At 38.2% G+C, this 26,633-nt stretch overlaps 1 protein-coding gene across 6 annotated transcripts in view; it reads left to right on the top strand.

The window, feature by feature from the left end:
* TRPS1 (transcriptional repressor GATA binding 1) overlaps window positions 1-26,633 on the top strand; it is a 213,619-nt gene that overhangs the window by 38,450 nt on the left and 148,536 nt on the right. For 2 of the 6 annotated variants that reach the window (XR_008436424.1, XM_053974070.1), the window contains exons 2-5: window positions 1,099-1,257; window positions 4,290-5,218; window positions 17,312-18,441; window positions 25,955-26,558. Coding sequence is in view for 5 of the 6 variants with exons in the window: in XM_053974070.1 (XP_053830045.1) it covers window positions 1,221-1,257; window positions 4,290-5,218; window positions 17,312-18,441; window positions 25,955-26,558 (2,700 nt within the window). In the remaining variant the exon portion in view is untranslated. The remainder of the gene's footprint in view (window positions 1-1,098; window positions 1,258-4,289; window positions 5,219-17,311; window positions 18,442-25,954; window positions 26,559-26,633) is intronic. The other 4 variants (XM_053974108.1, XM_053974100.1, XM_053974084.1 and 1 more) reach the window with 4 other exon arrangements.

Here is a 26,633-nt window from a genome sequence, read left to right as displayed (position 1 = left end):
TAAAAAGAGCATATGACTAAGATCTGACCTAAACCTGCAGCACAAGCACCAGGCAACAACCATTCTGTTGCAATAGGCAATAGCTTTGTTGACAAGCCATCACATTCAGTAAAAGTAATGAGCAACAACAGTGACCTGCTGGGGAGCTGGAGATCAGCAGGTAATTAGCCATTATCTTCACAACTCTTATGAAACTATTGATTACCAGAATTTGTTTTTTCTTTTTCTTTTTTTTTTTTTTTTAAAGAAGTACAATAATCACTATGGTAATTCATTATCCTGAATTACAAACTGATTTTAGCAGAAGTTTTTTTTTCTTGGGATAAACTAATGTGACTGACTATTGAACATCTGTATCTTGCAGATGTATGAACCACACAGAGTAGCCTTGGCTGTTTTTGAGGGAAAGTACATATAGCTGCAACCTGGGCCTTACCCAAAATTCCCTCGGCTCGAGAAGTCCTTTCATTCACATCAGGCTTAGTAATTCTTTTATTTTGGGCAGATCACTATTTTCAGTGCTGAAAAGGTAGTTTGGTCCCAAAGCCTGTTCTTCACTTGGCTTCTTTACTAGCACCCAACAAATGTGCTTACTATTGCGATGGCACCGTAGAGATGTGGGAAGTTGCCTGCTAACAAGGAAAGTAACACCACTAATTTTGTTTGAAGTGGAACACAAGGCAGCCAGCAGAGGTTAACTTACAACTGCTGATGGAGTTATTTAGATGCCATTAACTATCCCATTAGGCCAGTCCCATGATGATGCATGTGAATTTTTAAGACTCTTTCTACAGCTCATTTTCAACAGTTACTTTAAAGTTGTTCTAGACTTTGTGTTTGGTAAACATTAGTTGTGAGATAATTTTTGCCTTTTTGTGTGAGTGCATGTGTGTGCAAGAGCACGTGTGTCTGAGGAGAAGAGAGCTATGGGATTTCTCATGTTTGAAGGAAATAGAGAACAGCAGACTCTTTTTGTAAAGTGTCCAGTAATAGATGCATGGGAATGTACAATAGGTATAATAATGTTTTTAAGTGAACACCATATTTTGAATGCATAATTTAGGAAGGAAAACCTTTTTTTTTTGTTTTGTTTTGCAGATATACAGATCAGCTCTCAAAATGTCTTCTGTGTCTTCCGTGCATCTTCTAAGACAATTGCATTAGCCCGCCTGCTAGTTGACTAATAGAATTAATAATTGTAAAAAGCACTCTAAAGCCACATGCCTTATGAAGTCAATGCTGGGTATGATTTTACAAGTATGTGATCTATTTTTTCAAGTGAAATTGTTAACCGAAAACGTTCTTGGCACACAATAAAACATTGTGCAATCTGTTATTTGTCTTAGAGATAATAATTTCAGAGTGGCTATATTCTTTCTGTATCTAACTTATGACTTGCTAGGGGATGGTTTCTTCAATTTAGGAGTATTGCAAATGTAGTTTTATTTACATAATACATCTCTGAAAAATGATAGTGGTGGAATTTCAGCAACAAAAAATCCCTGTGTTTTTTCTTACCATCCCCTTATGTGGATATCAAATAAATGACAGATGATTTTTCAAAAACTAAAAGAAAAAAGAAGGGAAAATGCTTTTAAATTCAGCTTAAGGAAGTCAATGTTATCTTCTTTCTTCTTTCCTTTCTTTCTCCAAATGTAGACTATTGCATGAAGACGCTCCATTAGACTGATACGGTTTTGTTTTTCCCCCTCCGTTAACAACCCAGACTCACAAATGTATTGGGAAAATTAGAACTAAAGTAGCTAGATCTACTGTCCAGTTACTACTGTATAGAGTCTAGATTTTTCTTTTCTTTTATTTAAAGGGACTTTTTTTCTGTCCTTTTCTCTGACTCTCTTCTGTCAGTTGTCATGAAGATAGCAAATCTCTAAACTTTCCTTATCTGCCAAAAATATCAGTAACAAAAACATTTTAGAACATTGCATTTAGACTTGTTTAATTTTGACTGAGGTAACAGTCATGATGTTTACTTTCTCAATTTCTGATTTTTCTTCACTGCGCAGTCAGGACTTCTTTCTCTGTTGTCTGCCACGAATTGCATTTAAACGGAAGTTATTTTAAAAATGGTTTCAACATGTAACCAGGAGAAAAGTACATACTTAGCTGAACACCTACCAGAGATACTCATAGTTATTTTTAGTGTGTGTTAACCAAGAGCATTCATGGAGTCTCACAGAGAAGTAGCACTGCTGAAAGGTTGACAAGTATCTTTATACCTTGAATTATATATGTGTGCATGTTGTTTTAGTAGGCCGAGTCTATATTGTAATAGTTCTCTTACCATAGCAGAAAATATTTATTTTCTCTGAGTTCTGAGTGACTTCATGGTTCAGAAGTTATTGGGGGAAAAAAAAAGTCCAATTTAGTTCATACATCACCTCGTAGATGTAGTTGATATTAAAGAGAAGACATTTGGTTGTTGCACTTTGGTTCCCAAGCATACGTGTCTTCTACAGTAAGGAATCGCAGTAGGCATTTAAGAAACCTATTAGGACCACACAGAGTGTCAAAATTTCTGTAACATGAGCTGGCATTCTGTGTGAAAGCTGCCTTGCTGTAGCCCATGCTGCCTGTGGATCAGCTCAACCACAAAGACAACTGAGCCAGCCCAAGACACAAGTTGAACATTTCCACTAAGAAGTTGTCTGTTTTTATCAACAGAGCATATAGTGCCCTTTCATGTGGAGCAGATGTAAATAAGGGGATGTACAGATGCCTGTTCTTTTATTTTTAACCTCTGTCCCCAGCCTTGCTTCTCAAAGTACTGTTTTGAGAAGGTCGTCCACAGCTTTCAAAGGTCTGGATACAGCACCATTTGGAGCACATCAGTGCTGCTCCCAGAGTCGCCAGGTGGTCCTCTCTTGGCAGAGCAATGTATATCTCCAGTACCTCTGTAGGGCCGGGCCAGGGCTGGCCTGGGAATGGGGGCTCAGACTTGTCTGTAGCTCACATCTCATGTGTGGTACTGCAGGCTGCTGCCACCAGACCACACACAATTTGGCAAAGAGAAACATCCGTCCTTGTATACAGCATTGGCAAAGATTAAGACCATAGAAAAGTTGGGGCACATCTGTCTTCTGCCCATAGTTAGCATGTGAACACAAATGGATCAAACCAGCTGGTGATGAATATCAAATCCAGAACCACACAGTTGAGAGAGCAGGGGAGTTTAATATATATATTTTCTCTTAAATAGAGTGGGGAAGGTGAAGTGGATGAGGAATTGTACTTAGTACCTACAGAGAGTGTTTGCTTGTCCTTCCATAATCTCCCCCATTCAGAAAGCAGCTAACTCATTAGTGGCAGACTCCCCCTTTCTCTCTGATCCTTATTGCTGTCCTGTCTCAGCTTTCTTGAATGGATCCTGGAAGTGTACTTGCAGATTTAGCAGTAGTGGCTATGTCTGCATGGAGGACTGAAAGGTTTGGCTGATGAGATCCATGTGGATTCCAGGTGTTTTCAGGGCAGATCCTGGCTCAGCCACACAGTGATGTCAAATGTCTGGATCCAGGCCTGTAAAGTTTTATTGACAACGGGTTTCCTAATAAAGTTAGTTTTTCTTTGTTTGGCAAATAGAACTAATTACATGAATAATGGACTGTGGGGCCAGACTGTAGAATATCCGTATAATCCTGTTTGAAGTTTATGGGCAGAAGGAGGGAGAACTTTTGCTATAGGGAAACTGATACCTTCTTAGGAAAATACTTTCTCTGAAACCTCAAGTACTTTTCCAAATCTGTTTTCTTCCTAATAATTTGTTTAAGTTCTTCTTAAGATTATGTCTTTTAGGTCTATTTTTGCAAACCTATGTTATATGTGGGTGTACTGTGTATGAACATTAGACTTTAAAAGTTTATTTTTCCCCTTAGTTTTCTAAAATTATTTTAAAAGAAGCATTAATTTAAAATACTTCCTGTCGGACCATTATCATCCCAAAAGATAATGAAACTTGCAATTCACTGATTCTCATGGAAGTGTCTTTTTAGGTTTTTTACAGTTCTCTTTTTAGTTAAGCTTAGTCTCGGTGTGCTAATTTTTTAAAAGTTTTCTGCATAGCTTAAAAACATGTTCAACAAAAATTTTCTGAAAAGTTGATGTACTCAATGTATTCATGTAGTTCAGAATGCTTTTAAAAGTGTCAGGTTTATAATCTGTTACATATCTTGTATATCTTGAATAATTCTATAGGTTTTTTTGTTTTTTCCTTTTTTTTTCTTTCTTTCTTTTTTCTCTCTCTTTTTTTTTCCTTATTTCTTTTTCTGTGGTAGATATGGTCCGGAAAAAGAATCCCCCTCTAAGAAACGTTGCTAGTGAAGGTGAGGTACAGACCCTTGAGTCTACAGGTACTGAAAGTGAAGAGTCTGGAAGGAAAAAAGAATTTTCTGCAGAGCAGATGCAAGAAAACACTGACCAGGGTGATGCGGCAGAGTTAAGTAACAAGGAGGAACTTTGCATGCATGTCCAAGAGCCATCTTCCAGTGTTAAAAAGGACTTGAAAAGCTCAGTGCTGAGTGAAAAGGCTGGCTTCAATTATGAAAGCCACAATAAGGGAGGAAATGTTCCATCCTTCCCTCATGATGAGGTGACAGACAGAAATATGCTGGCTTTCTCATCTCCAGCTGTTGGGGGAATCTGCGAGCCCTTGAAGTCTCCTCAAAAATCAGATGCAGATGACACCCAAGATGTGGTCTGTACCCCGTCAGGAGATGCAGCGGAGACAAATGAGGAGCATCAGATGTCGCCAAAAGCTTCAGATGAAACAGTGCAAGTGCAAAGTGGTCAAACTGATGGCCAAGGCTCAAGCCCGGTCCCCATGGCCTCAAAAAACCCACAAGTGCCTTCAGATGGGGGTTTAAGGCTGAACAAATCAAAAGCAGATTTGTTGGTAAACGATAATCCAGATACAGCGCCTCTGTCTCCAGAGCTTCAGGACTTCAAATGCAACATCTGTGGGTATGGTTACTACGGGAACGACCCCACAGATCTCATCAAACACTTCCGCAAGTACCACCTAGGACTGCACAACCGCACCAGGCAGGATGCTGAGCTCGACACTAAAATTTTGGCTCTCCACAACATGGTGCAATTCAGCCACTCCAAAGACTTCCAGAAAGTCAACCGCACTGTGCTTTCAGGGGTACTGCAGGACATCAATTCCCAGAGGCCTGTCCTATTAAATGGGACTTACGATGTGCAGGTTTGTATGCTCCCAGCCTCCCCGCTTCTGCTCACTGCCTTCTCGACTGCAAAGCCAGATCTTGCAAAGCCTGTCCTACCTGTGTGATTGCTGTATCTCATATAACCTGCCTAAGCCTCTAGAACCGTTTTGGTCTATTTTAGCTAGGCTTTCTGCAGGTCTGCCAAGTGTCTTGTACAGTAGAGGAGTATTTGGCTTTTTGATCAGTGACATTTCTGTGTAGGGTTTAGTCGTTATGGTAATCAATAGCAAGAGATCTTATTCAGCAAACAGGCAAATGGCTGAATTGTTAATCATATGTGAAGGATTTACTGTCATGGAAAGAAAAGAGCAAATAATAATGAAAAATAACAACCAGATAGACAAAAGACAGCAGCTGGAAATTAAAAATGTAATCCTAAATTATCAGCTGCTGGGAGTCAAGATTTGGCTTATTGATTCTTTATTAAGATAAAATAAATGGCAAGTCTTGGCAGCTCTGAAGTTGTCTAGTGCCAGAAAAACAGGATACACAATGGATATTTAAAACATTTCAAAAAGTAACAGTAATCCATGCTGTCCTTCATATTAGTAAGCCTGTAAGAAAAGGATTATTGCCTCAGTCATTCTCATCTAGTTGAAGTAGGAAAAACCTACAGATACTGCTGGGGAAAAAAAAAATCTTATTTTTACCATGAAAGAGTGAACTTAAAAGTTTTTCACGGACTCCTTGTTAGTTTCTCATCAGCTAGTATTTAATTCATTTTAAAAAATTGATGGTACTTTAAAAAAAAATCTTTGGATTGAACTGCTGAGAGGTACAGTAGGATATTTCAGTATTCTATATGATACAAAAATTCAGATTTTAAGAAAAATCAAACCAAAGTAACGAAGTTTGCATACAATACATGCTCAAATGTCCATCCATTTTCAAGTGACTGCATACATGGAAACATTGTAGTAATCAACAGATAAAACTCCCAGGGTATGTTAAAATAAAAAGGTAGAAAGGTGGAAATTATGCTTGCAGAAGCCATAGCTATAGGAAAGAAATTTTGCAAGACAGGTTAAGATGGCTAACATCTAACATCAAGGAAGAAACCAAAACCAGAAAACAAGTCAAGAACTTGAAGCTTTTCAAATTATTTAAACTTTTCCTCTTTTTAAAGAAACTCTACAATTTCTTTGTGGAGCAGCAAATCAAACTAAGTTTGTAACTATGCGTAAAAGCTGCAATCTTTGAACTGCTGTCTTACTAAAAGATCACTGTCTCATGTCAGACACTCTGTCCTGTCAAACTCTGATTAGAAAGCAAATATGTGATGTAGTTAAAAGACGTTAGAAGTGAATAATGTCAGATTGTGAAATGATGATTTATAATTAGCACATAGTATGATGTTAATACCTGGATTTCCTGCTATAGTTTCAGTTTGCTGACTCCAGGGACAGCATCTTAGAGCAACTGATCCATGCTGTCAGGAAGACATTCAAACTGGAACAGCTTAGACATACAGTATAAAGGAATTTGAGTTTCTAAACACACTTTCATTTCCTCCAAACAATTGTTTCGTTAGGTCCTTAGTTATTTATAGGAAAGTTTATGCTTGATTAGAATGAGCTGGACGCTTTTCCTTTGCAGTGCTCTCAGAAATAAAACAGATGTGTGAGCTATCTCAGTTTGAACTGATAGAATGAGAAATAAAACAGCTGAACCTAGACTATACTTGTCTACTAAACTCTGGCAGTAAGATACTGCAGGGGAGACAAAAAGCGGTAGGAAACAGTCCATAGATAATCTACTTAAGATCAGTTTTTTCTCAGACAAAAAACATTTTCCAAAATAGAACAGACAGCCTATACAATGTTGGCTGTTTATTTGAAAGAAAAAAAACCCTGCACCTTGAAACTTAATTTTTAAGGGTGCTAGTTTTCCCTGGTCAATTTGGGAATAGAAGATTAAATAAGCTTTTGTGGCAAATACCATACTTCATTAATTGCACGTGTGCCAGGCATTGATCCAGAACATGTCAGAAGATAAGTAACTGCTTAATATTTTTATTCTTTCTCCTCCCCCCACTCCTGATTCATAGCAGCTTTGTGAGATTCATGAACAAAGTAAAAGAATATTTGAAAGTCCCCTTTGCACACGTTTATATTACTTCTATATCCATTTTGAAGGGTTTTTTCTCATGCATCTGAATGGCTGGCATCTCCCGCCACAACAAGGGATCGTATTGATTGATGCTCCAGTTAAAATCAGTTCAGTCAAACTCCTGTATAATATGAGAGGGAACTGAACCTGAATAATTGGTTCATGTTAACACTATTATTTTATATAGGTATTGGGCTAAATGAAAATAATCCCTTTGTAATTAACTTGAAATAGTAATGAACTGGGCTTAGGATCTGATTTATTGATCCCCTTGCACTTAGCAAACTGTTCTGTTGTAGCTAGGCTGGAAGTTATCGATAGATTTATGGTCTCAGGCCATGGAACTGGGCGCAGAAGCCAGAGGATGAAGATGACTGACTTTGATCTGGCTCACAATATTCAGTTGGAGATGATGGTATATGAAGATTTGTAGTAGTGAGGGATGCTATGGAGTCCCATCGTTTGCATTCATAACAAAGGCAAACAAAAAGCAATGGGAAAATGTCTGAGTGCAGGAAAATACAGTATCTCCTATCTGTAGAGATCTAGGGATGTGGTCCATTTGCTGAGGGCTTGGAAAAAGAAATCAAATGTGTTTTTGGACTTGTATCACAGAAATGAAATTAAACCTTGCCCACAGCCAAAAAAACACCCTCCCAACCCTAAATGCAGATTTTAGAGGGTGTAATCAGCAAAACTGGGGATATACATATGGTTTCACATACGGGTATTCAAATACTGGAAGTTTGTTTTGTAGTACCTAAAGAGAATTTGTCTGGGAACAGTGTAAATAATCCAATCTTTCTGGCATTCCTATTGTGCAGATTTTAACTTGATATGAACATTTTATCCAGCAAGAGTCCTTTGTCTTTTCAGAAACTGTTATTTTCTGTTGAAAATCTCCTGTACTCTTTGTTCCCATTTTTCTCTTCAAAAGTTTTTGGTTCATTGAGTTATAATAAATTCCATAGGATTGGGTAAAATCACTCAGCTGTTTCTGGAAGATTAACTTTCTTGCCAGTATAGATTTCAGAAAACACTCACTACCACATCTTTGAATTCCTGGGGAATGTGTTAACCAGCTTTATAGCTTTTATCAAAATAATATTTGAAGTGAGTTCAATGGATCTTTTGCTGATGTGCCCCCCATTACTTTTTCTTCACATTTAGGTAATTTATCAATCTGTATAGGCAACTTTGTTTTGCTGGATATTTGGGCCTGTGTAAGGCTTTGTGGATGTGCCTAAAGCAGTAGCCTTTATACTGGATCTAAAGACTTCGCTTTAAGTAAAGTTCATGTGACTAAGTTAACAGCTATGATGCTGAAAGCTATTGCCTTTGCTGCTGTATGATTAAGCCTCTTTCTCTGTTTGATCTAATGACTCTTTAATGTGTATGTTAGAGTCTGGAGACAGGCAAGTTGCTGGCAAGTAGAGAGCAGGCATTCTTTTTTCTAACCCCCAATTTTTTTATGAGTAGTAATTGGGACAGCTTCAACAGGAAGGTTGGAGAGTGCTGTCTTCCACATAGCAGCCTATAGCTAAGGCGTAGGACATGCCCAGCAAAGGTGAAGAAGCAGACTTGGATCCCCTCTGGCAGAGCAAGGAAAGGAACCTACTTTTCCTGTTTCCTGAACAAGTGTTCAAGCCATTAGGCTATTGTATAAAAGGGAGCATGACCCCGTTTCCTGGTGTGTTTTAAAAGAGAATAGTGTCCCTCACAGAAAGGACAGAAATGTCTGCGTTCAGGTAAGGGTTTCAGATGGCATGTCCCAAGGGAGAAGGGTATTTATGCAGCCGTGAATAAAGACATACTGCAGTGCTCAGCAGTTCTTACAGTTGCTTCATATTGTCTGTGCTACCTTTGAGGTGCTTCCTGCTCAGCACGGCCCTGGTTCTGGAGCTCGTTGGCACAGATCTACCTCCTCTTCTATTCAGACTAAAGATTAAAGATTCCGACTAAAGAGAAAAAGATTCGGAATGTTCAATTTAATTTTTTTTAAATTTAGTCCTCCAATTTTGATTGTTTAATGGTTTTAGATCTAGACAGTCTAAGATACAGGAAGACAAATCTAGATACAAGAAGACAAATTTCTGAAAAAACATGGCCTGGTAAAAGCCATCATTAGGTTTGTTGATTGTATTTCAATGCACCTGGGGGTGGGGGGGAGGGAAAGAAAACAAATAAATTACTGCATTATCTGCTACTCCACAGAATAACAAGAGGTTATTGACACTTGTTTTCTTCTCCAGTTCTAGACATCCAATATTGTAAGAATTGTCCTATATCACTCAGTCTAATGCTTTGTCATATGTCAATCACAGAATGATTTGGATTGGAAGGGGCCTTAAAGTGAATCTAGTTCCAACCTTCCTGCCACAGGCAGGAACATCTTTTAGTAGACTAGGTTGCTCAGAGCCCCATCCAGTCTGGCCTTGAACACTACCATGGTCTGGGCATCTCTGAATGGAGCATTCACTGTTTTTCTGGGCAGCCTGTTCCAGTGCCTCAGTTGTGCTCCTGGTGAAGAATTTCTTCCTAGTATCTTATTTAAACGTATCCACTTTCAGTTTGAAGCTGTCACCCCTTGTTCTGTCACTACATGCCCTTATAAAAAGTTCCTTTTCAGCATTCTTATGCCCCTTTAGGTACTGGAAGGCTGCTATAAATTCTCCCTAGAACATTCTCTTCTCCAGGCTGAACTGCCTGTCTTCATGGGAAAGGTGCTCTAGCCTTCTGATCGTCTTCATGGCCTCCTCTGGACTCACTCCAGTAGGTCCATGGCTGCCTTATGCTGGGAACCCCAGAGCTCGATACCCATCCCCAGATGGACCATGTGGGATCTTACGAGAGTGGAATAGAGGGGGAGAACCACCTCCCTTGACTTACTGGTTACATATATAAGTACATGTAATGAACATTATGTAAGTATATATAATGAATAAGGCTAATTTTCACAGCAACCAAAAGCCTTTCTGGATGTTCAGCCAGCAGGCTACTTAGTGTCCTAGAAAGTGATAGAAATGACTACACAGAGTCTGTAAAGCTCTTCCTTTTGTGTCCTTTATAAATCACCAGTGAGTTCTATGTGTCTACATGGTGTTATGTCATGAGTGGTTTTTAGTGGTATGGATTTCAGTGTATCAAATCTGGCATGTTTTCTGTTCTTAGGTTAGACATGTGTGACTAGTATAAAGTCTAGTCTAACTAAGACTCAGCTGAAGGAGAAACAGTGATTTTATTTGTAGGTTCTGCTTTTTATCCTCCACACTTATATTAACAGATTGAATATGAAGCTGTGAAGGTAAGACTTAAAAACTGTAGGGATTTTTAGGGGTACAGTTGTAATCAGCAGCACTTCTCATGATAAAGGTTTTCCTTTACGTTTTGCTGATTTTGGCAAAGGGACTCATACAGACAAAATGAGAATTACAGACTGGAGGCCTAAACAAGTACAGTGTTTCTTTTGTATTATTGGCAAATCAAACCTTAAAGTTCTTTGTAGTCAAGTGGGCTTCCTAGAAGGTGATACAGGTGACACATAAGTGGTTGACATGAGCAAACAGACACATGCATATGAATGAGTTTCATTTTCCTTGCATGCTTAGAAATGGATTCAAATTTTATATTGTTTGTCTCACTGACTTTGGCTTAGTTGTCCATAATACAGGAATTAGATCTAACTAAACTGAACAACTGTTGCTGCATATGATGTACCCCGATCTTGTTGAGTACATTGTGCTGTGCTAGTTTTTGCAACATATGTTAGATCAGAACTTGCATGAAGGTGGATGTAACAAAAGGCCCATTTCATGTCAGCATGTTGCAGACTCCCTGGACACTTTCCTGATAAACTGAAAACTATCAAACTCTCTTTGAGTGTTGCACCTGCATGTGGGCATACCTATTTATTTTGAATTTTATTTCTGGGTCATGATCAGGCTTGGAGGCTGCCTTGCACACTTGAGAGTCACTTCTCAGAAGCACAGGTTTCAGTCATCTCTTTTAAACAACTGACATGAAAAAAAAATGGTCGCAGGTAGAGAAATTGGTGGTGGTAGATCACACATATAAAGAAGTCCATATCCATTTGCTTGGGAGCGTTTATACATATATTTGCTTCTTACGCATATATAACTGCATACATGCATATTTACAAATATTATGTGAAAAAGCACATGGAAGAGGTATTTAACTTCTATATTGACAATAGCTGATAAGCAATGATTTGTATGATTATATGCAGTAAAAGTTCTTTATATCATTTCTATGGAGATATTTGCATGTTTACTCTTCAGAATGATAGGCAGTGATTTACAGCATGTCAGCTGCTACATAGTAAGTGTCTGGGAACATTGCCTTGCTCTATGGCAGAAATAAGCTATTTTAGCTGCCTTGCAGTGAGTAGTCTATACTAATATTAGAATATTCAGATGGACGGTTTGTGGAACAACTGATGTGATATATACTCACAGGCTTCAAAGCGAAGTTGTTTATGTGTTGATATTCCTTACCTTATTGCAGGGATATTTGATAGTGTTTGAAGAGCTGCTAATAAAAACAGTTGGTGAGACTAGTAATATTAGTGCTTATATTTAAAGTTATAAACTGCTAACATAGCCTACAGAAAAGATGAGAGCTCAAAAAGTAAAGTTCCTGGGGAAAAAGGAAAGCAACTAGGTTTTCTTCTGGTATAAATCAGTGTGAGTTTGCCTCTAAGCCTGTAAGGCTGTGTGAGTTTACAGTAGCCAAGGAACTGTCTGGTAATTTTATCTACAGAGAATAGAAGGAATGGTGCTTCTTTAGATACTAGTCTAGTAACACTAGTTAGGAAATGGAAGTCTTGATTTTCTCTTTCTTTCTTTTGTTGGTTTTGCACATCTGGTCTCCTGACCTTAATTTAAGTTCTGTTATTGTTCTGTCACAGTCTTTGTTTTAAAAATACTTATAAAATTCTAATGACACAAAAACTATGTTGCGTTCAATGGCAACAGAATAAATCTCAAGAAGAATGCACTTACTTTGAATGAATGTGATCCAATAATTTGCTTTCTTGTTTTGGTAAGTATGAACAGCCCAGAAAGCCAGGAGTTTGCCCTGAGTTTTTTCCTCACTTGTGCAACATAGATTTATGTACCTATAAATTAATCACAGTAAATAGTTTTAAGAATGTACTCTGATGATTCTCCTAGTTTAAAATGCAGAATGAGAGTGAGGGAGAGGGAGTGAATTCTCCACAGGGGAGGTTAGAGAACTGGGTGGTGTTACACAAACTTGCATGAAAGCCAGGAATCTGTTCTGGCCTGCATGACATGAAGAACTTCATAAATGTGGGATGGTTAAAATGTTCTGGATGCTATATTGCACAAAGCAAATGAATAAACAAGAGCATTAGAAAATATTTTAGGATTAGAAGATTAAGAGTAATTGCAAAGGCAGACTGGATGGCTCAGAAGATTGGTAAGGGATCTGGAGCCTTTCACCTCCTGATTAGCCAAAGATGTAACCCAGGTAAGGGAAAAAAAAAAAAAAATCATTAACGTTTGATGTTCCAGTGCAGATGGATTCTAATCAGTACTTGCAGAAGAAGCCAGGGGTCAAAGACAGCTTTACCCTGAGCATGTAATCCTTGTGGTTGAATCTCTCATGTGGATATAGTTTCTGCTAGTAGAATTTTCTGCATGAAATACATGATTACAGGAGTGGGCAGATTTTCTCTTCCTTGGTGATTTTTTTCAGATTCTGTAAGAAGTATTTGTAAACTGCTTTGGCATGATGGAATTTAGGACTGAATTTTGAAAAGGAGGAGAGAGAATAGGGGTAGCATTTGGACCAAGGACAAAATAAAAATCAAAGACCCATTTTTTTTTTTTTAAAAGAAGAAAGTACTTCTATTTGCTCAAGTCCATCTATTCCATGAAATCATTGTCTTGACTAATTAATGTAGACATATCTGTTGGAAACATAAAGCACACAGCTTTGTTGAAGTACTTGCCAACATACTTTAGAAAGTACATCTTGAAACACTGTCAATTATCATGTTATCTTTTGTCCTTTTCCTGGCTAGTTTTGGAAATGTGTGAGGTGTTTGAGGAGGTAGCTTAGTTGTATTAACACATGAGCTTCAGATTTTGACAATTTTCCCCATTGATGAATAAACTTAATGCTTACGAGTTTTGAGTTTATGGGATTTCAGTTTAATCCCAGAATGAGACATGGGTTTGAAGAGTAATTTTTAAAGAATATTAGTGCAACCGCACCAGCACAAGAATGGAGAAACCATTCTAATATCTGTCTTTTTTTATACATCATAATAATTAATACCAACTATATTGCTATAGTTGAGATGTTGCAGAAATAAGTGATAATCCCAAGGTTTCATGAGCAAATGACAGTGAAGGGAAGAATTAAATCATGTTTCCACAGTCTGAACTTGTATGTTAGGTTCTCTTTAAGAAGAGAATTGTGAAAATTAATTTTCTCCTTTGTGTATTGAGGGAACTGTTGATCTATAGTTGCTCCTACATTTCCTCTACAAGCTGTACCTGTATTCGTGACTGCTACTAGCTGTGTTAGCAACTTTGGACTCCAGTGCTAGAACAGAATTGCAGAATTTTAGCATTCCTTTTGTTTAGGTTCTTTTTTATGTTGGGAAGAAGTGTCTACTTAAGGAAATGTAACTCTGTTAGAGCAGAGCAGGAGGTTAAATTTTGTTGGGATTAGAATGAAATAAAGGGGTAAATACAAAAATCTATCACTTCTGATGCCACACAGAAATGTGGATATTGATTTCTATGGTATGTATATCTCTATCTATCTATCTATCTATCTATCTATCTATCCATCCATCCATCCATCCATCCATCTTCCTCTTTCTCCTCCTTTACTTTTCCTCTTTGTGGGGAAGATCAGAGAGAGCAGAAGGTGAAGGACAATTACATCAGTGAAGAAGTTAGTACCATAGACATACAACACGTAACTGGAAAATCTGGAAGTCAAGCCAAGATTTGAACCAAGTGCGGGAATCCAAACAGTTCCGCAAATGTGTGGGTTTCTTTCAAATGTGTCTGGCTGAAAGCTGAAACAGATTTAGTTTATACTGTAACTTCAAGTGCTTCTCCCAACCTCTCTGCATGGAAATCAGTTTCTTTAGTTGTCTTTGAATGATGACCTTCATGGAGCTTTTCAGTAGGCTTTGTTATGTATGAAAGGAGGCTTTTGAGTATAATAACATTAAGATGACCCAGAGTTACTTTTCACATACATGGCCTAATGCAATGAATTATTTTGAATTGTGGCAGGTTTTCAGGGAAATTCCAAACCAATAATTGGTAATCAATTACATTTGAGTGGTGTAAAGATGTGTTTCCTGCATTACAAGAACTTAATACAGCACAGTGGGAATATTTAATTCTACTTTATCTGCTTGTGATGCAGAGAAGGATGTATTAGCATGGAACACAAACTTGCTGTGTAGACCACTAAGTAGGATTAGCACAAGTTACAGAAATTATGTGATTTACAGTCCGCTGTAGAAAATGGTAGTACTATATGTTTTACCAGTGTTCTGAAATAAAAGTAATTAGCAATGACTAGCAGCTGGGATTATTGTCACTCAGAGTTTGTAACTGGTGTCCACAGAGTGTCTGCAAAATAGGTTTGTTATTTGTAACTCTGTGGCTGGACAGTTGAGGGAAATGAATGTATTTACTCATTAGCGCCATTTAAGGTAAAGAATTTTGATCAGTCTTCTGTGGATGCATAGAACAAATATACATAGCTAATTAAATGAATGAAACCAGATCACCTTGCAATTTATGTAATCATGCGGTGAACTGCTGTTCTTTTCTGTTTACTGTAATTCCATCAGTGCTTTCTTTAAGTTGTCTTTTGACACCACTAAGACTTTGAACATTGAAATAATGCAGTGGATGAAGACCTTAAGTGCTAGATACTGGAAAGCAGGCCCAGATCCCACTGTTGTCAATGGGATCAGGCTAAGCATGGCTTTCTCTCCAATTCTTGCTTGCTATAAAATAAATAAAGGGAGGTAACTCCTGCACTACAGAAGACCTGTTAAACATCCCTCTTGCAAAGAACCTCTTCAAAATCAAGTTCATAATTTGATAGCAGAATGTGAAGCCCCAGCTGAAAGTGAAATTGTTCTTACAGCTAAGTCTTAATGATTTGGCTGCCTGACTCATCATTGCCTAATGAGATATGTTTCCTAAACAAACAGAAAGCCATTTTCAGTTTATTTAAGGAAAGGTTTTAACCAGTGTATGGGGATTTTGCTTCCTTAAGGAAAAAAATAAACAGAAAAAAGAACTGGAGACTGAATAGAGGCAGCTCATTATATCATGATTTAGTAACTCTTTGCCTCACTATACATGCTCAATTCTGATGAGATATAAAGGATAGCATTTCATTCTCTGAGCTAAATGGCTAAAAGGCATTAATATTACATTTAAAAATATTTACATTTCATGCTCTGTATGTCCTGAGTCTTTCCATTTGGTGTGATACTCAAGGAGCAGTGATCATGTTATCTTTGTGGCATAGCTGTTGAGGAGGAGAAGAAAAATAATTACACCATTTGCCTAATGCATTAGAACTGAAACCTGCAGAAATGTAGTAATACACTTACTGGTTGGGAGAATGCAAATCAAACCCTGCGAGGCTGAATTTTATATTCGCCGTAAGACATTTTCTGGGTGTAAAAACTAAGAATATGTCACAAGGGAGCTTCCACCCATGTCTACACCATGTGTCGTAGACTGGATGATGGCAAAGGAGTCGATGCCTGTGGATTTTGGGAATTATCTTCTGGATGCTGCACACTATTTGCTACTCAGGAAAAGAAGCAGTGTAATGGTGACATTTTTGTCAAGAGATTGTTTCTTTGGCCTTCAAACCAGTTGTACAGGAGCAGCAAATCTCCTCCTGATGTCAGGGGCAGGTGTGGTGCACTCCTGGGAAGGGCAGGCCTGCCTTGCTGTGAGAATATGGGCTTTAATAACATCAGCCCTGGAAGCCTTCTTCCCTTCCTGCAGAGCATTTTGCTCAGACATCATGAGAACAGTTAAGTAGACCTACCTTATTTTTTTGTGTGTGTAATTAGTGATGTCATGGACTTGGGTGTGGTAGTTTTCTTTGCCACATGCCATTTTTCTACTGTAGTTTTTCCATCCTTGTTTTACTAAATTGAGCTCTGTGCATGAGAGGAACAGAAGATTTCCTTGGAGAATGTCTGCAGTGAGTAATCCTTGAGAAAACTGCCTTTTGTTTGAGACATCAGCCACTATGTCTCTGTGAAAAGGCATCCTGGTGGATACTGGATATTCTTGTAGGAATGATCGTTGTAAGAATTGGTCACACTCCCAACACAATAAACTGGATTTGTTATTTGAAATTAAATTTTTGCTTGCTTGAATTTAGAAAGCAATTCTCTTTGACTGTAAAGCACAAATATGATTAAAGCATCTAAGTCAAAAGACTGAGGGTCAGTTTTTTTCTTCCACACCTGGTATAGACTCCCAGGAAAGTCTGCTTTCAAAGGGTTCAGAGCTATGGGACCTGATTATTGGATCTTCTGTCAATGATACTATTTAATGATATAGTGAAGGAAGGAACAGTCCCATCAGCACTAAGATCATCTTCTGCATGTTTTGCCTCAGTCTCTGCAAATCAATATATTTGTTATTCATATAGACTATATATTCAGCTATGAGAAACATTTAAAAATATTCATCAACAAATGCTAAATATGTGAGGGTATACGTATGATATCTTACATGGTACAAATGAAAATGGTGGCATGGTGGCAGTGATTAATAAAAGAAGCTTATAAGTCAATTACTCTCTATTTCTCTCTCCCTGCCCCCCCCCCCCCCCCATTTCCACTCCTTGTTATTTGAATAAATATACAGTGGAGCTAAAATGACCTTATTCTTTATTCACAGGTTACTTTAGGTGGAACCTTTATTGGAATTGGGCGGAAAACTCCAGATTGCCAAGGCAACACCAAGTACTTCCGCTGCAAATTCTGCAATTTCACCTACATGGGCAACTCCTCCACTGAGCTAGAGCAACACTTCTTACAGACTCACCCAAACAAAATGAAAGCAGCCCTTCCCTCCTCTGATACTGGTAAAACTTCAGAGAAAAACTCCAATAAATCCAGTCCTACTCTTCGACCATGTGATTCTGGAGACTTGGGGAAGTGGCAAGACAGAATCACTGTAAAAGCAGGAGATGATACGCCAGTTGGATATTCGGTGCCCATCAAGCCAGTAGATTCCTCTAGACAAAATGGTACCGATACAACCAGTTACTACTGGTGTAAATTTTGCAGTTTCAGCTGTGAATCGTCCAGCTCTTTGAAACTATTAGAACATTACAGCAAACAGCATGGGGGAAGCCAGGCAGGAAGCCTCCACCCAGATCTGAATGATAAGCTTTCTAGGGGATCTGTCATTAACCAGAATGATCTAGCCAAAAATGCAGACGGGGAGTTAGTGACAAAGACAGACAAGGGTGCGAGTGTGGCAAAAAAGAAAGACTTGAGTAGCAAAGGAGCAGAGGACAGCATGGTGACAAGCTACAACTGTCAGTTTTGTGACTTTAGGTATTCAAAGAGCCATGGCCCAGATGTAATAGTGGTGGGCCCACTTCTCCGTCACTATCAGCAGCTACACAACATTCATAAGTGTACCATTAAGCACTGTCAGTTCTGTCCCCGAGGCCTCTGCAGCCCAGAAAAGCACCTTGGAGAAATTACTTACCCATTTGCTTGCAGAAAAAGTAATTGTTCCCACTGTGCTCTCTTGCTTTTGCACCTGTCTCCAGGGGTGACAGGAAGCTCTAGAGTCAAACACCAGTGCCATCAGTGCTCATTCTCCACTCCTGACGTGGATGTTCTCCTGCTCCACTATGAGAATGCACACGAAGGCCAAGCGTCTGATGTCAAACCAGAAACAAACGCCCTGCCAGGGGCAGAGGGGCCGCTGACACTCAAGGAGAACAAAGAACACTCATGTACCAAATGTGACTTTACCACCCAGGTGGAAGAAGAGATTTCCCGACACTACAGGTACGGTGAAGTTTCAAATGATTAATGATTGGAACCCAAACAAACAGTCCCCCACCATAGTTTCTTAATTAAATGTCACCATTCCTCAAACATTTGAGGAAACTGGAAATCAAAATAGGAATGTGTATAGATATAAATCTTTACAGCCAGAGTCCAATCCAACATCCACTTTGTTTTGGAAAACCACCAGCTAAGTTGGTGGATTTAATTATATATTTAAACCTATGCAGAGGAGAGGGAAATCTGGCTTTGTGTGCAGATGCTAAAGTTTCAGCATATTTGAGGTTTGGTCAGCTATTTTCCACCCAGAATCTTTTAGGTACTATAGGTACTATTTTAGTTTAGGCTTTTTCTGAGAAAGTTGGCATCTTCATTCAGTCAGGGAACACAAATGGCTTTACTTTCCAAGATAGACTGTGAACCCTTTATGCTCCATAACAGTGCTTCAATGTACTACCTTTTTGTAGTATTTTCCATTCCCTAGTCCAGCAATGTAATAATTAGTTTAAGAGCATTCCACTGCTGTTTTGGTGTTCGTTTCCCACTGGGAGCAGACACTCTTTTGTCTGTTGATGTCATTCCCCAAGATCCTTTTGCAGATGCTTATTTTTGTGTTGCTGGTTTACAGTGTCATTCTATTTATTTTAAATGCTAATGTTCCTATTTGGAGGTGGATGCAGCCAGTCTCCTGACTCAGTCTGACACAATGTCATAGTAGCAGCCAACTCCCTGCTAAACTTCTTGGGTCAGTTCCTGGGCTGTTGTAAACTGGCAGTCCAGTTTGCATCAGAGGAGGAGCTGGCTTTTAGAGTTTGTAAAGAGCAACAGTTATGTGCCACTGCAAAAGTGATGTTAAATATTAGAAAATCATGCTGAATATGTTAACAGTTAAGGCTAATGCGTCAACAACAACGGAAAACTTCAGTATCTATCTCATCTAAAAGATCTTTGTGTGGAAGCCAGCTAGAATGAAGACAAAAGAAGATGCATTTTCAAAGCTAAAGCTTTGTTAAAAGCTCAAGAAACTGTGCCATGTTTAATAGATTCCAAGACATCCAAAATTAACAAAGGCAGACTGGGGCATGATACTTTAATAGAGATTAAAGCTGGGGGCATCCAAATGTTGCCCAACAGAGGACTGCATTGGCAATATATCAGGAGTCTATTTAGAAAAAAAAAAAAAAAAAAAAAAAAAGAGCAGATTGCTCATCTTTAATTTGGAGCTAGGGCCCACAGAGGCTTCAGGTCCCAGCATGTAGTTCCCCATTTTTGATCCAAGTGGGCCTGAGGGATGTTGTGTGGATTAATTAGTTAATGTTTGTAAACTGCTTTGAAGATGAAAAGTGGTATCTAAGTTCCTAGCATTATTATAACAGCTTTGAGCCATGCTGAAGAACTCCATAGGCAGCACTTTGTCTGCTGCTGGGGCATGGCATGATCTTTTTTTAGTGGTTAAGTAACTGGAAGATTGAAATGGCTCCTTTACTGAAAGAATCCAACCTTTTATTTTGCTGCAGCTGGTAATTTAAGTTTTAACAAGCATGCCGAGCTAGGATCCTTTTTCCCAAGAAAGGAGAAGCCATGACTTTCAAAATTAAGTGCTAAGTCTGAGATGGAATAGTTGTAGCTGCTCCTTCGGAGGGCTCAGCACCCTGCAGTTCTGGCAGTAGTTACAGGGAACTGAACTTTGGAAAATCAAGAGATACACTTTAAGCATTTTAGTCTCAAATTGTTTGTCCAAGATTAGGCTATTTTGTTTAAAACACTTGGAAGAACACCCTCTTTTAACCCCAGTCTATGACATTATTGACTACTCTGAGGATGTGTGTAAAGCAAAGTACAATGTCCCCATAACTGCTAACTTCTTTCCCTTTCTCCTGTAATTTCCCCTTGATAATATGAATTTTGTTTCTTTTCTACTTGTACTGCTGCTGTTTTCCCCTACTGTCCATCTTTTTTTGAAATCACGTAAGTTAGTTCAGTTTGTGGTAGGTGCTCTGTAATGGCAAGCACCAACAGATTTTATTGTTTTTCTACGTATAACCTAATTTTCACTCTATCAAACTAAAACTTTGAGGCATTATAACTTTTGTTTTTATTATTATTATCAGGCCTTTGTTTTTTTTTTAGTAGAAGCTTGGCATGTATCAGATATGTGTTTTCTTTTCCTTTTTGTATTTTAGGACCTAAAGATAAAGCATAGTTCAGATTTTAAAAAGTAGAACATCTATAAAATAGTAGTGTTGATTGATAGTCAGAAACTTGCTAATGTAGTCAGCTCACATCCTACTGGGCTTCTCTGTTTCTTAGTCAGAATTTGTCTCAACGCTGTTATGCCGCACATTTTGTACATCTGATGTATTTAAAATGCTGTACATGTGCATGTCTCTAAAACCTCTTCATTTATATAATAAGGAGCTGAATGGATTCTAATAGTAAACATAATACTAAACATTAATGTGGTGAAAAAAAAATGTTCTGCTGTTCATGTATTTAGATTTAGCCTTGATAATCTGGAGTTGGCTTTAGGTGCTCTGTACATATTTTGATTCACGTATTTTTTGTCTGCATTATTTTAATTTTCGAGTCATATGTCTGAACAACATGCTTAATTTATTTTATTATTTATTTGGCTTTCTTTTGGCTCTACATCTACAATTTCACTATGTGTTGCTAGCTAAAAAATATTTATATCCCAGTGTTATTCCTTTGCAGCCATGTATTTGCAACAGTATTAGAATTTGCAAAAGCAGTTCTTTCAATTTTTCTTTCTACAGAAATGTATACTTACACTTAGCACTCATTCAGTATTTCTTGACATGATTATTTGAGAGCTGTTCATTTAAATTTGAAGTCAATGAATCACACTGCACTTGAGCTTACTTGTATTGAAACCTCACTAAAATGTGCTTATTCAAATAAATCCCTAGAAGATTTATTGGCCTTTATTTTCCACTAATTCTGCTACTACTCATTTTCCATTATACCTCTGAGGAATCAGATACTATTCATGTTCATTGCAAAGCTTAGTTTTTTCTCAAAACTGTCTGGTATTCTGTGGACCCAGAAGATGCCAACACTTCTAATTTAGATAAAAATCAAACTGAGTATTTGGGCATATTTTGCATGTTGTTTCACTTAGTCTAGAGATTATTTTCCTGCTCTTGTTCCAAAAATATTAATTTTGAGTATTTTTGTAAAATCAAAGCAGCTTCTTGCAGAAGTGTCTCTTTTTTTCTTATAATTTTACTAAAATGTGGGAAAACAGTGCATTTTTTCAATTTTGCAGAAGATAAAATTTTTCATGTAAAACCTTATTTGACAGAAAGCATTTGATCAGTGCTAGTTATAATTAGAAGTACTATGCTGAAAAATCCTCTAAACTTTTTAAAAACAAGGTAGGATAGTGATTCATTAAACTACAAAATATAATACGAAAATGTAAAGACTCAAATGAAATAAAAGCTTTGGCAGTGATGTAGAAACATTTTTCTAATAAATTATTTTGAAAATGCAGATGGCAGCAGTTTTGTAAAGTTCTCTTTAGAAACTAATTTCAAGTTAATTAAATAATTCCTTACCTCTCAAAGATAAAGGAGGTAGAGGGGCAAAAGGCAAAGGGGTGCTTGGGGCTTTCGTCTTCTCAGTGCCCGGACTGCAGGTCAGGGATGGGGTGTTGGGGACAGGGGTGTTGGGATTGACCCTCAGACTCTCAGGCAGAAAACACCAGAGCAGGGTCTCAGATATGCAGATTATGGAAATGTGGCGCCTTTGAGACACTTCCCTCAGAGAAGAAACTCAGGGAAAAAAATGTCAATTGAGGCCCACCAGCTCCCAGTTTTACAGCAGAGCAGAAACCTTCACTCAGGGAACAATAGCAGCAGCTATGAGGGCCTTTTCCTTCCTCATGACGCCTTAATTCACTGCTCTGAACTTGTTTGCTCTTACCAATGGCTTTTGCTCTCCTTTGATCTCAGTCTTGCTCTCCACTCTGCCCTGTCTTCTCTCCATTCTAACACTACACTGCATTTTCGTCCTTGCTTTGCTGGCTGTCTTTTCTTCTGAATATTTTCCTTCCCCATAAGCTTGAGTGCAGCACCCATCCCAAAAGTTAACTTTCTTATAAACCTGTTTTTTCATGAGAAATTATAGTAATTGTAATATTTATAATTAAAATAAAATGTGAAAAAATGGAAGTGATATGATAGCCATATCTTCTTCCAGAATATTTTTTATGCCCTAGAGCCTAGGACTGTCTTCAGGTAATTAAAAAAAAAAATTACTTGTTTTGTAGAGGATGGTGTTTTGTAATACTTCAGACTAGCTAGAAGTATGTCAACAAGACTTAATTAACAACTGGCTAGTGTCGGGAGTCTTGCAGCCTGTTAGGAAGTTCAAATAAAGAACATTACATCCATAAAGAACCCCAACCATGTGATCTCTCAAGCTTCAAGATTTTGTGAGGAAAAATCATTGTCTCTTACAGTTCCCAATTAAAGTACTTTTCAGTAAAAATAATGATAAGATTTTTTATAGTTCTCACAATGTAACTGTGCAGCAGAGGTTTTGCCAATACCCAGTATTGCATCAGACAAATTCAGAGTTTCAGATAGTATAGCTGTGGTTCAGCTGTAAAGTGTAACTTTGAGGTAACGCACAGGAATGCTTCTTGGTACTTTGCAAACTGGAATTCTTAAAATTTTGTTGCTTAGCCTTGAAGAGCTTTGTACACAACTCTAGATGTAACTTGGGCTTTTAGAAACTTAGAGTAGGCTTAATTTCTAGTAAAAGAGAAATCAAACATTGCCAGTTTGTTTCCCTGCTTGCTGTCAGGGTGGAGTGAAAACTGAGAAGAAAACATTTTCTTTTTATGCCTTGTCAGGGAAAGAATAAGTTCCCAACTTTCAAAAGTTTTCTAATGGCTGATGATAGTTACTATTTTATTATTTGGGTCTGTGACTTATATTGGACAGCTCCAAACTTTAGCTTACATTTTGGAGCTTGGGGATAGAATAATACACATGGGCAAACCCATGTGAAGTATGAAGAATTATAATGTTGATGGCAGATTTTTAATGCACACTGGAAGGTGTACGTTCTGAAACAAAAAGCCTGTTGGGCTACTATCTACTGAAGTATGTCTTAATTTTTTCCATATCACAGTGCTTATCACAGTCTCATAGAAGAGTATTATCACAGTCTCATAGAAGAATGCTTATATGACTGTCTTTGAACCAATTAGAAATAATTTAAATTAACAAACCTTTAATGTAATAAGGATGATTGTAACTGGGCCTCAGCCATGTAGTTACAACTGCATCTAATATTCAGCATTTATTTGTGTCCTCAGAAGTGTGGTGTATATGGCTCCTGATCAAAAACATTTAGTCAGTGTGGAATGGAAAAATAAAAAAAGACAAGTTAGGCAGAAAAAGATCAGCTGTTTGGAGGTGTGATATCTGTAGATGAGAGCCAAGTTAGGAAGGGGGTTAGCTATTGAAATAGCCAAGTTAAACAAGAGACACTTAGGGCTAAGTAGTGTCCCAAAGGATTGATAAACTTTCACATGGGGAGTGTATGTGGTTGAGCCATTAGCCCCAAATGGTGTCTTGTTTAACTTGGCTTTTAAGATAACTAGCCCCTGTCTAACTTGGACTTCTCTGATGGTATCCCACCTTTACAGGGCTGACCCTCCTTATAACTTGGCTTTTTGTATTTATAAAATGGTTTTGATCAGATAGCACTTTTTTTTTTTTTTTCTTTGTTCAAGGGAGAATTAAGCTTGGTTTAGAAAAGAATTGAGTTTCAAGAGAGAATATATTAGTGTTGCATTGAGACACAGGCTGATTTTAATAAAACTCAATTGTAGAATGAAGGAAAGGGAACATGGCCAGAACAGGATTTTAACCTACATCTTGCTCCCACAAGTAGGTTTTGTTGCCATAAGGCTGTGTGGAGAATAACTGAATCTATTTTTTTGCATAATGGAACAAGACCATCTAGTCCCTTAAAATGAATATAAATACAGAAAATGACAAAAAGAAAACTGATATTGCACAAGGGCTGAAAAGCATGAATCCGAATGTGTACTCATGTCTATGTGCTGACACAACTGCAAGAAAATCAGACAATGTAAATAACATATGGTTTGTTTTTCCAACAAAAGGAGAGAAGGAAGGCAAGGGGGTTTAATAAGTTTGGCAAGTTGTCCCTTCTAAACTATCATAGTCTAAAAGGGACATTTTGTGTATCATTCCAATTCTATAGATGCACCAAGAGCCAAATCCTGCTCTTACTGAAGTCAATGGGAGTTTTGCCATTGACTTCACTGAGACAAAGATTTGGCCTTAAAAGAATTAATTCTAACAATTGGAATCAGGGCAGTAACAGATCTCTCATACAAGTTTTGTCCTGTGTGGATAGTGAAAGGCTCATTTTTTTAGCTTGGCTAAAGACACTGTTGTGACTCCGAATGCCTGGGGTGTGGATTTGTAAACGTGTCTGTAGGGAAAAGCTCTCCTAGAGTTCTGTACATTTTGCAGGGCAGGGATGATATTTTGCTCTGCATTGGTAGGATGCTGGGCGCAGCAGGGCCCAAGAGCCTGATGAAAGGCTCTGACCACTCCTGTGTTATGAACAATTATTCATAACGGCGTTAGAGAACTCAAAAACAGTGTTCTGTTCCTATGATAGATACAGTAAGTGGCTAACATGTTGTTCTCATGTAGCAACATATGCTTTACATAATTTACTAATGCAGTACTTTTTATAGGCTTTTAGAGTAAAAACAGGAAGGCGTGTTATTCCACTCTGTTCCACAGCTCCTACCCAAGAATTTCTATATTTGATGGGAAATGCAGTTTGTAGAGACACAGCCAACTATTGTGCTTTATCTTTAGAGCAGCATCTTTTTAAGTTGTATTAAAATGTCCATAGAGATCCAAGTAGTGCTGTCTCTTGTGTACAACCTTCTGTCCTTTGGTGTATTCTTATCCATAAGTTAACCAGAGGTCTGTTCAAAATCAACTTTGTGAAGCCAAAGTATATGAAATAGGTGGAAAGTAAAGGACTTAAAAAAATATTTTAACTTTCTAACATAGATTTATACTATATGAAGTGCTTTTATAATAACAAGAGAACTGTCCTCTTCTAACTATTTGATTTTGGTTGAAAAATATGTTTTTTTAGTGTTTCTGCTGCAGCAGAAGGTGAAAAGTGTATTGCAGTAAACTGAAGAATAAAAACACAAAATCCCAGTGAAAATTTTATGAAGTTTAGAATAATGCCATGGAATGTGAAGGAACAATAGGAGGCTATTGCAAGGCATGGGGGGAAAAATCAGCAGTATTTTTACCCTGTTGTATAAGGCACAAAAGTAAACCCGCTTGCTTTATTCAGAGAGGGTCATACTATAAGTTTGATTTATTTTCGTAATCTTGGTAGGTAAAACCACTGTTGAGAGGGAAGGCCAAGGGGTGACTCTCATGTTAATGTGCTTCTTGTTTTCTTCCAGGCGAGTACACAACTGCTACAAATGCCGTCAGTGCAGCTTCACAGCTGTTGACACTCAGTCACTACTAGAGCACTTCAACACTGTGCACTGTCAGGAGATGGACATCACTACAGCCAACGGGGAGGACAGTCATGGCGTTTCGTCTATCAAGGAAGAGCCAAAAATTGACCTTAAGGTCTACAGTCTGATTAATCCAGACCCCAAATTAGGGGAGCCCATATCTGACAGCATAGTGAAGAGGGAAAAGATAGAAGATAAGGAAGTGCTCAAGGAGAAAGGCTGGACTGAGAGTCCCAGTGATGATCTTCGCAATGTGACCTGGAGAGGCACAGACATTTTGAGGGGGAGCCCATCATACACACAGACCAGTCTAGGCTTACTGACCCCCGTGTCTGTTGGCCAAGAGCAGCCAAAGCCTTTAAGGGATAGTCCAAATGTAGAAGCTGCCCATCTCGCAAGGCCCATTTATGGCTTGGCAGTGGAGAGCAAGGGTTTCCTGCAGGGTGTCCCAGCCGGAGCAGCAGAGAAAGCCGGGCAGCTCACCCAGCCCTACTCTGGATCCGGGGACGGCAAGGCAAAAGACGAATCCCAGTCCTTATTACGGGTAGGAAACCTTTTTTTTCCCCCTCCTCTTGCATTTCATGATTGCATGTATGTTGTGTTTGATTGGCTGTGCAAA

Source organism: Vidua macroura, chromosome 1 (assembly GCF_024509145.1).
Source record: "Vidua macroura isolate BioBank_ID:100142 chromosome 1, ASM2450914v1, whole genome shotgun sequence".
Classification (NCBI taxonomy): Eukaryota; Metazoa; Chordata; class Aves; order Passeriformes; family Viduidae; genus Vidua; species Vidua macroura.
This window is presented reverse-complemented; position numbering and strand designations above follow the sequence as displayed.